This window comes from Hypomesus nipponensis, chromosome 20 (assembly GCF_054491055.1).
Source record: "Hypomesus nipponensis isolate SF chromosome 20, ASM5449105v1, whole genome shotgun sequence".
In the NCBI taxonomy this organism is placed as follows: Eukaryota; Metazoa; Chordata; class Actinopteri; order Osmeriformes; family Osmeridae; genus Hypomesus; species Hypomesus nipponensis.
The window spans coordinates 8,164,541-8,175,000 of NC_140380.1; the positions used below are offsets into that span (position 1 = coordinate 8,164,541).

At 51.9% G+C, this 10,460-nt stretch overlaps 1 protein-coding gene across 1 annotated transcript in view; it reads left to right on the forward strand.

Moving 5' to 3' along the window:
- The first annotated feature begins 910 nt into the window (after positions 1-910).
- The window catches only part of LOC146246240 (neurobeachin-like), a 43,278-nt gene continuing 33,728 nt past the window's right edge, over positions 911-10,460 (forward strand). The window contains 8 exon segments of the mRNA XM_084683471.1: positions 911-1,024; positions 1,370-1,516; positions 4,724-4,921; positions 5,195-5,328; positions 5,705-5,813; positions 6,334-6,486; positions 8,182-8,350; positions 10,454-10,460. The exon segment at positions 10,454-10,460 is cut by the window's right edge and continues 73 nt beyond it. Coding sequence (XP_084539597.1) covers positions 911-1,024; positions 1,370-1,516; positions 4,724-4,921; positions 5,195-5,328; positions 5,705-5,813; positions 6,334-6,486; positions 8,182-8,350; positions 10,454-10,460 — 1,031 coding nt within the window.

The following is a 10,460-nucleotide window of genomic DNA, read 5'->3' on the forward strand; positions in this document are numbered from 1 at the left end:
CATGTTTCTCAGCATGTGTGCGTGTGTGTGTGTGTGTGTTAGTGTGTGTGTTGCCTAGACAGTTCTCTAGCTTTGCAGACACAAGCAAAATCCTTCCTGTCTTCCCAGTCCCCTCCCCCCGCCCCCTCCTATCAAATCAGAAGGGCGGATTTTTTCCCACACACCGTGGAATGTCATCACACACACACACACACACACACACAAATAGGTAAAACCGGCATTTTCTAAACCTGTTGAGAGGCCCACACTGTTTAGCATACTTATTGGCTTACTTTAACAGCTGTTGCAAATGCATGGCATTTCCATAAAGCACCACACTATAAGGGCGTCAGAAAGTCTTCAAAGTCCTCCGTTTTTTGGGTCTTTGTGGTCTCTGCATGCTGCAGCTGTGATGTGATTGATGTGTGGTGTCGGAACTGTAGCTTGACTGGCCTTAATTATCCTGTATAAGAGGGTTAGGTAACAGGGAGGATTTGGGGAGAGTTTATTTCCCCCTCTCCCTCTCTCCCCCTCTCCCCCTCTCCCCCTCTCCCCCTCTCCCCCTCTCCCTCTCTCCCTCTCTCCCCCTGTCCCCCTCTCCCCCTCTCCCCCTCTCCCCCTCTTCCTCTCTCCCTCTCTCCCCCTCTCCCCCTCTCCCTCTCTCCTTCTCTCCCTCTCTCCCCCTCTCCCCCTCTTCCCCTCTCCCTCTCTCCTTCTCTCCCCCCATGCCTCTCTCCTAAATCTGCCCCCCTGGAACAGGCTTCACGCGGTGTGTGTGTGTGTGTGCGCGTGTTTGCTTGTATGCGTGTGTGTGTATATGTGTGTGTGTGTCAGTGTGTGATAGTCTAGACTTCTCTGTGTTTATGTGTGTGATGACTAACTCCCCGTAATCTCCTGTGTGTGTGTGTGTGTGTGTGTGTTGCAGTGGTACATGATCAGCATCGTCCACATCTACAACCGCTGGAGGAACAGCGAGATCCGTTGCTATGTCAACGGACAGTTGGTTTCCTATGGCGACATGGCCTGGCACGTCAACACGAACGATGTAAGAGGCTCCACCCCTTCCCGCAAGTTTGAGGTCCATTTTGTGATTTTGGAATTTTCTGGGAAACAAGCCCCTTAAAACCCAACCAGGCTTAGAAACGGCTGTAAGCTGATTTAGAAGGAAACTTGTTCCAGTAATTGCTTATCTGGAAATATCGAAAGTAGTCAAACTTTTTAGAGTTTTTGAGTTGTTACATTTACTCAAGAGAATAGTTTGGGCGAGAGATTGAGACATCTGTCTCCAAATGCTTATGCATGGGTCCTTAAGTGCATGTTTGTGTTCTGGAGTCAAGGTTCCAGCTGGTGTTTCCCTGCTGGCTCAGTGTGTTGTTCTGTCGTCCTCCAGAGTTATGACAAGTGTTTCCTGGGCTCGTCAGAGACGGCTGACGCCAACCGGGTCTTCTGCGGTCAGCTGGGAGCCATCTACGTATTCAGCGAAGCGCTCAACCCCGCCCAGATCTTCGCCATTCACCAACTCGGCCCAGGATACAAGGTGAGCGGGGGAGGGCGACGTGCTTGGAAATACACACACACACACACACCAAGACACCCATCTCCTCAGAGATGTGGTAAGCCCCAAAACCCATCTCCATGGTGATGTGGTGAGCCTCGAACCCCATCGCCATAGAGATGAGGTTGGCATCGAATCCATCTCCATAGCGATGGGGCGAGTTTAGAACACATCTCCATAGCGATGTGGTGAGCTTGGTCATGTTGTGTTGCTGTGGCGCCGGGCTGCTGGATGTGCTGTTTAGGGGCCCCGGGGGGCCGGCTGATATGTCAGCCTTCGTCCCAGGCCTCAGTAATGAGGACAGGAAGCCACTGTCACACATCCTGTTTGTGTGTGTGTGTCCTGTCTATCACATGATTCAGTTTGAAGTTTCTCGGAAAAAGGTGTTGGTTCTTATGAAGGGGTGTGTTTGTGAGTGTGTTTGTGTTAATGGGCATGTGGCAAGATGATTTCTCCAGTAGATGTGACCAGATGTCCAGACAGTGTGTTGCTGCCAATAAGTTGCACACAGCAAGTAATTAATGATCTGTGTGTGTGTGTGTGCCTGTCCTGCTTGTGTGCGTGTGGTTGCATCTGTGTGTGTGTAGATGTGTGTATGTGTGTTTGGTCTGCTTGTGTGTGCTAGTTTGCGTGTGTGCATTTGCATGTGTGTGGCGGTGTGTGCTTGTGGTCTGCTCGCGCGTGTGTACTTGCGTGGTTGTACTTGCGTGTGTGTACTTGTGTGTGTGTACTCGCGTGTGTTTGTGTGTGTACTTACTAAGAGAGAGCTTAGAAGTTTGTTACACTCCAGGTGGGAAAACAGGCTGCAAGTCGTGTTTAACAAGCAGAAACCAAGACCGTGGTTGTTTGTTGTTTGTCCAAGTGTGTGTGTGTGTGTGGCTCTCTCTCTGTCTGTGACATCTTCAAATGTGGGGAAACTGGCAGAAACCGTTAACTAGCTGTTATTCCTGTATATGTTTTTTTCTTTGTGCATATATAATCTTGTAACAAGGGAGTTTTATCTTATCTGTGCACGTATGTGTGGATGTGTGTGAACATGAGTGTGAGTGTGTGTGAGCGAGAAAGAAAGAGAGAGAGAGAGAGACAGAGAGAGAGAGAGAGAGAGAGGGAGAGAGAGAGAGACAGAGAGAGAGAGAGAGAGAGAGAGAGAGAGAGAGAGAGAGACAGAGAGAGAGAGAGAGAGCGGGAGGGAGGGAGGGAGGGAGAGAGAGAGAGAGAGAGAGAGAGAGAGAGAGAGAGAGAGAGAGAGAGAGAGAGAGAGAGAGAGAGAGGGAGAGAGAGGGAGGGAGGGAGGGAGGGAGGGAGGGAGAGAAAGAGAGAGAGAGAGAGAGAGAGAGAGAGAGAGAGAGAGAGAGAGAGAGAGAGAGAGAGAGAGAGGGAGAGGGAGAGGGAGAGAGAGAGAGAGCAGTGAACAGCAGATAGCTAACAGCTCTGATGACTCACTGGTTGCTAAGTGGGTACACTGGCACATTTGCACCTTGGGAGAGAGCCAGGGGAGGCAACTATGACCTACCGCCCATGTGTGTGTGTGTGCGCGCGCATGTGTGTGTGTGTGTGCACGCGCTGAAGATCCCCTGAGTCAAAGCTGCCAGATTAGCATTCTATGCATGCCGCCCCTGCGCGTGTTTTATGGCATTAGTGAAGGCTTCAATGACATTGACTCACAAAAGGGAGAGGAGGTTGTTATGACATCATTATGTCCTTGTGCTTGGCAGGTAACACTTGAGGAAGAGAAGAGCGAGGCAGAGACGGGGGAAGGGAGGGAGAGCGGATTGAGAGAGAGAGAGAGATTGAGGGGGGAGGGAAAACTAGCGGGAGAGAGAGATGAGAGAGAGGAATAGAGAGTGAGTGAAAGAGAAAGAGACAGAGAGAGAGAGACACAGAGAGAGAGAGAGAGAGAGAGAAAGAGAGAGAGAGACATAGACATAGAAAGAGGGTTAGGCCCAGGATTAGAAAGAGAGGCCTGTTTCTCGTGCGCTTGTCAGGCAGCACCAGTAAGGCTGTGCAGCGTGGTTGTTTGCTGTCTTCAGACAGGTGTCACAATCCTCTTCCTTGATTGACCTTCATGGAGCGCACCTGCTAGATCTGTTTGGCCTTTCTCATCTCATCTCAAATAAAACGTGGATTAAAAACAAAATATGGTTTAGGAAACCCCCTCAAATTTGCAAAAGACACTAACAGATGGATAGATTGTCATGGTTTTCATTCTTTTGTATTATTAGGCTGTCATATTTTGTTGTTTGACTGTATTCCATTTTGAAACAGTGTTACATGTTATGAGATATTTATAAATTGTAGTATAAAAGAATAATATAAGTATTTCATCTATGTACAACATCTACATCAATCTTCAGATTGTAGATATCAGATAAAAGGTTTTGTTTGGAGATGGGCCTGTACTTCAGTGTGCAGCCTGGGGCTTTCCTGAGCTATGAGTCTGAAGTAGGCACCAGGGGACCCGGCTTCTCCCAGTGTACTCGCTCCCTGGCCTGGAGGGATGCAGGAGAAGTCTGAACATACGCCTGGCCTTTTGAGTGTCAGCAAGACTGTAGGGTGTTTGGGTAGATGCACACACACACACACCCACACACACACACGCACACACACTCTGTCCCATTGTTACCTCGCACCTCGGGCTGGAAGGAGTTTCTTTCTTTCTTTTCTCTCTCGGTTGTTTGTCCCTTGTGCGTGTGTCCTCGGCAGATAGCAACTCTCCGCCTGTCTGTAGGCGCTAATCTAATTAGCATCTCGGCTAACGCAGCGTTCATTAAGCTAATGCTGTGTTGCACTCCACTCGGCTCGTCCGCGCAATTAGTCCCTTTCAGATGATACACTCATGTGCGGGCACAGGCGCACACATGCATTTCCTTGAGAGGATACTGCATAGGCCTCTCCAGAAGCACTCTGTACAGCCCCCTAACAATCATGGTAATGACGTCTTCCCCCCTTCTCTGTCTCTGTCTCTGTCTCTGTCTCTCTCTCTCTCTCTCTCTCTCTCTCTCTCTCTCTCTCTCTCTCTCTCTCTCTCTCTCTCTCTCTCTCTCTCTCTCTCTCTCTCTCTCTCTCTCTCTCTCTCTCTCTCTCTCTCTCTCTCTCTCTCTCTCTCTCTCTCTCTCTCTCTCTCTCTCTCTCTCTCTCTCTCTCTCTCTCTCTCTCCGCCTCACACCCCCGCCCCCCCCGCCCACACAGAGCACGTTCAAGTTCAAGTCGGAGAGCGACATCCACCTGGCGGAGCACCACAAGCAGGTGCTGTACGACGGCAAGCTGGCCAGCTCCATCTCCTTCACCTACAACGCCAAGGCCACCGACGCCCAGCTCTGCCTGGAGTCGTCGCCGCGGGAGAACGCCTCCATCTTCGTGCACTCGCCGCACGCCCTCATGCTGCAGGTGTGTGTGTGTGCGCGAGAGAGAGGGAGGGAGGGAGGGAGTGTGAAGGTGTGTCTTTGTTTTGGATTGAAAGGAGGGAGACATCGAGAGAAGAGAGAGAATCAGTTTGTATTGTTGTTTTTTTTTGCGTGTGGGCACTAAACTTCTAAACACCACCCCCTCTCCCCTCTCTCTCCCATCCCTTTCCTCTCTCTCTCCCCTCTCTCCCTCTCTCCCTCTCTCTCCCCTCTCCCTTTCCTCTCTCTCCCTCTCTCTCTCCCTCTCTCTCTCCAGGACGTGAAGGCCATCGTGACCCACTCCATCCACAGTGCCATCCACTCCATAGGGGGCATTCAGGTCCTCTTCCCCCTGTTCTCCCAGCTGGACTACAGGCAGCTGAACGACAGCTCCCTGGACACCTCCGTTTGGTGAGGGAGGGAGGGAGGGAGGGAGGGAGGGAGGGAGGGAGGGAGGGAGGGAGGGAGGGAGGGAGGGAGGGAGGGAGGGAGGGAGGGAGGGGAGAGGGGAGTGAGTGAGTGAGTGAGGGAGGGAGGGAGGGAGGGAGGGAGAGAGAGAGAGAGAGAGAGAGAGAGAGAGAGAGAGAGAGAGAGAGGGAGGGGAGGGAGGGAGGAGTGCGGTCTCGGGGTGGGGGAGGAATGGAGGGGGGAGGAGAAGGAGGAGAAGGAATGTATTCTTCATATCATTTTCATTCTGCCAATTGCTGTTCTTTTGGTGATGACATAGCCCTTTGTGAAACATGTGTGTGTGTGTGTGTGTGTTTGTGTGTGTGTGTGTGTGTTGCAGTGCCACCCTGCTGGCCTTCCTGGTGGAGCTGCTGAAGAGCTCTGTGGCCATGCAGGAGCAGATGCTGGGAGGGAAGGGCTTCCTGGTGATTGGCTACCTCCTGGAGAAGGTCAGTCCCTGTGTGTGTGTATGTGTGTGTTTGTACAGTGTGTGTGTGTGTGTAGGTGTCCACAGTAAATGTGTGCGTGTGCACCTGCATGTCTGTATGTCTGTCTGCGTGTGCACGTGTCAACACCTTCTCATCCTCTTGTAATGAGCTTACCTCGTACTGTCTTGAATGAAGGGATTTACTCAATATCTATGTCAGAATATAAATATCACACACTCTCACAGGCTAATATACTGAACATCGACCTTGTAAAGGCTATTTATCAATCCTACGATAAGTGAAACGTCTAATTAATAAGAAATCTTGAAATACAAATTTGATGTAAAGACTACAGGATTGATGTCTTTATGACTGACTGGCATGAACGCGTTCCGTGTGAACCGAACCCTGATTTACGGACACTCGTGCGTTCAGCTGAACGCCAGCTGGCAAACGAGCGTGTGCCGGACAGCTGCTGGACCGCTTGTGTGCATCCATGTTTCTCTGTGTGTGTGTGCACTTGTTTCGCTCGTCGGTCCAGTCCTCCAGAGTCCACATCACGCGGGCCGTCCTGGAGCAGTTCCTGTCCTTCGCCAAATACCTGGACGGCCTCACCCACGGAGCGCCGCTGCTGAAGCAGCTGTGCGACCACGTCCTGTTCAACGCCGCCATCTGGATCCACACCCCCGCCAAGGTCCGTGTGCGCGCCGTGTGTCTCTGCCAGTAGGAGCGTGGGTGTGTGTCTGCGTGTGTCTGCTCACGTTCCTGTGTTATCCTGGTGAGAAGGGGAGGGGGGGGGAGAGTAAAGAGCGGGGAAATAAAACGAGATTCATGGACGCGGCCCTCGATGCGGACGTGGAGTGGGTGAGCGAGGGGAAAATGATGCGAAGAGAGAGAGAGAGAGAGAGAGAGAGAGAGAGAGAGAGAGAGAGAGAGAGAGAGAGAGAGAGAGAGAGAGAGAGAGAGAGAGAGAGGAGAGATGTCACGTCTAGAAGCATGAGGATGAGAGAGCGAGCAGGCAGGGAGGAAGGCCGCAGAGGAGACATTTCCAAAGCACCTCAGGACTGGAGAGAGGTCTTGGGGAGGAGGTTCTCTGTTCGGAGACGGGAGGGCTTCTTCCCTGCTGGGCGAGTTGACTTTCACCTCCCTCCCTCTCTCTCCTCCCCTCTCTCTATCTCCCTCCCTCCCTCCCTCCCAGCTTGCCTCCTGACCTTCAACCCTGCGTTGTGATTGGTTGCTGGGTGCAGCAGTGCTGGTCTCCAGGGCAGGTTGATCTAGATGAGAGACACTGCTGCTGCTGCAACCTCCTCCACAGTCCCCCCCCCCCCTCTCTCTCTCTCTCTCTCTCTCTCTCTCTCTCTCTCTCTCTCTCTCTCTCTCTCTCTCTCTCTCTCTCTCTGTCTCTCTGTCTCTCTCTCTGTCTCTCTGTCTCTCTCTCTGTCTCTCTGTCTCTCTGTCTCTCTGTCTCTGTCTCCTCGCCCTCTCTTTCTACAGCATCTTTACCCCCCTCTCTCTCCTCGCCTCTCTCTTTCTACAGCATCTTTACCCCCCCCCCCTCTCTCCTCGCCTCTCTCTTTCCTCAGGTCTGTACCTATTCTATTGCAGATCTTCACACACCCAGCTCCTTATGAAGCTCATTCTATGTCTTGGTCTTCACAGGAGATTCTAAATGAGATCTGGTGTTGCCACATCCAGTTGTAGAGGTCCTTCTCTTCCTCCTACCCTCCCTCAACACTTGGACCACTAATGGACACTTGTGTGTGAGGATGTTTTGGTTGTGTGTGTGTGTGAGGGTGTGTGTGTGTGTGTGTGTGTGTGTGTGTGTGTGTGTGTGTGTGTGTGTGTGTGTGTGTGTGTGTGTGTGTGTGAGAGTGTGTGTACGAGAATGGCAGACATGAACAAAGATTGATAATGGAAGGAGAAAGGGAAGGAAGGATAGAGGGAGGAAAAATGAGAGACAGAGAGAGAGAAAGAGAGAGAGAGAGAGAGAGAGAGAGAAAGAGAAAGAGAGAGAAAGAGAGAGAGAGAGAGAGAGAGAGGGGGGAAATGAAGAAAGAGTGGAAACTTCTTAAATGTCACGAGTTGTGAGCGGTCCGTGTCAGATGAGGGGAGGAGGCCTGGGGCTGTTCTGAGGCTGTGTTCTTCAACATCCTCTGCAGGTCCTCCTGTTCCCCAGCAGCCAGTCTCCTGCTCCAAGCAGAACCCTCTGTTGTTCCCTACAACCCTGTTGTCTAACATGCTCAGCCAGTGATTGGGTGCACGATGTTCCATCTGCTGTTTTATTATATCTGTGTGTGTGTGTGTGTCTGTGTGTGTGTCTGTCTGTGTGTGTGTGTGTCTGTGTGTGTGTGTGTGTGTGTCTGTGTGTGTGTGTGTGTTGGCTCCACAGGTCCAGCTGTCCCTCTACACGTACCTGTCGTCAGAGTTCATCGGCACGGCGACCATCTACACCACGATCCGGAGGGTGGGCACCGTGCTGCAGCTGATGCACACCCTGAAGTACTACTACTGGGCCAGCAACCCTCTGGAGAGCAGTGGGATCACACCCAAGGGCCTGGGTACGCACACACACACACACACAAGGGCCTGGGTACGCACACACACACACACACAAGGGCCTGGGTACGCACGCACACACACACACACACACACACTCAAGGGCTTGGGTACGCACACACACACACACATATTTACATTTACATGTATTTATTTAGCAAACGCTCTCATCCAGAGCGACCTACTGTAGGTACAGGGACATTACGTGCAGGACACTTACGGTACAGACACAAAGAAAGGCAAATGGAAGGACAGATGGAGTGGAGTGGAGGAGGATAGAGGGCTGAGGAAGCAGTGACATGTGGAGTGCTGCTTCCTGGAATGAGAGCCATGCAGTATCACAGTCATATGAAGGCCTAGGCAACAGTGGATTTGTATAGAAACATTTTAGAATCAATGTCACAGAGGGTTTCACATAGGATCATAGAACTGGCCCTCGGCCTCAGCCCCAGCCTCTGCCCAAGTCTGAGCCCCAGTCTCAGCCCCAGTCTCAGCCCCAGCCTCAGCCCAAGTCTCAGCCCCAGTCTCAGCCCCAGTCTCAGCCCAAGTCTCAGCCCCAGTCTCAGCCCCAGTCTCAGCCTCAGTCTCAGCCTCAGCCCCAGCCCCAGCCCCAGCCCCAGTCTCAGCCCCAGTCTCAGCCCCAGTCTCAGCCTCAGTCTCAGCCCCAGTCTCAGCCCCAGTCTTAGCCTCAGCCCCAGTCTCAGCCTCAGCCCCAGTCTCAGCCTCAGCCCCAGTCTAAGCCTCAGCCTCAACCTCAATAACATTCAAAACACTGCTATATATTAGTACCATTAATAATGCAAGTCTAATGTACAGCCTGAGGGACATTTCTTTCCAATTTAAATGATTTAAATTTTTAAGTGAAGTTGCTGAAAAATGATATGAAATGTGCTCCATTGATGAGGAGCGCAGTTTATCATTTGGTATGCTGTAACACCTAGAACACCTTGACCAGCACGCCTCAGATGGCCTTGGTTACCACGGCGACAGACGGTCAGTCCATAGGTGGCTATGAGGATGTTGCTCATGGGAGGGAGGGAGGGAGGGAAGGGAGAGGGGGGTAGGGAGGGAGGGAGGGAGGGAGGGAAGGGGGGACGGAGGGAGGGAGGGAGGGATTGAGGGAGGGAGGGAGGGAGGGAGGGAGGGAGGGAGGGAGGGAGGGAGGGAGGGAGGGAGGGAGGGAGGGAGGGAGGGAGGGAGGGAGGGAGGGAGGGAGGGGATGAAGGAGTCAGCCAAGCAGCCAGCCATACAGACAGTCTGATGAAGATAGCATCAAAGATAGCATCGGCCAGACCATGTTGCTAGCGGCCTCCGAAGTCGACAGAGAAGCGGGGTGTCAGTGCAGGCTAATCTGGATGCATTAAAGCGCGCACGTTCAGAAGCTTCCCCCTGCTTGACATGCATGACCCTGTTCTCTCACTGTGTTCGACAGGAGAGGGGAGAGACCTCAACGAAGACTGCTTTTAATCACGCTGTAGTCCGGCGCCGTAGGAAGGATTTATGGCACACGCGTGTACTGTAGACAGGCGTACACGTAGACACGCTTGTGCACGCGCACACACAATAATTCTGTATATGTGCACACACACACACGCATGCACAAGCCGAAACATGATGACATAACATTTCAAAAGCGAGGGTCTGCCATCTTTTGTTGACATGCTTGTTAGGCAGCTGAACAAAGCCTGTTCGTCTGTTGTCTGAAAGAATGCTGTAGCCAGTTGAACTGACGGAGAGAGAAAGAAAGGGAAAGAGGGAACGAGTGAAAGAAACAACAGAGGGAGAGAGAGAGAGAGAGAGAGGGAGAGAGAGGGAGAGAAAGAGAGAGAAAGAGAGAAAGCACACGATGAAGTGAGTAATTACAGTTCTTAACTGAAAGCTTTTCACCGCTGTACGTGAGTCTCACTCAACCTCTCTAAAACAAAAGGCTTTCAGATTTGAGGTAGGGCTTTATCCATTCATACCCACACACACACACACACACCGATACACAAACACACTCACCAACACGGAAAAGCTGCACCAACACAAATACTGCGCACACGCACGCACACTCGCACGTGTGGACGTTGCGGTAACGTCGCATGGACGTTGTGTGTTCTCAGATGGGCC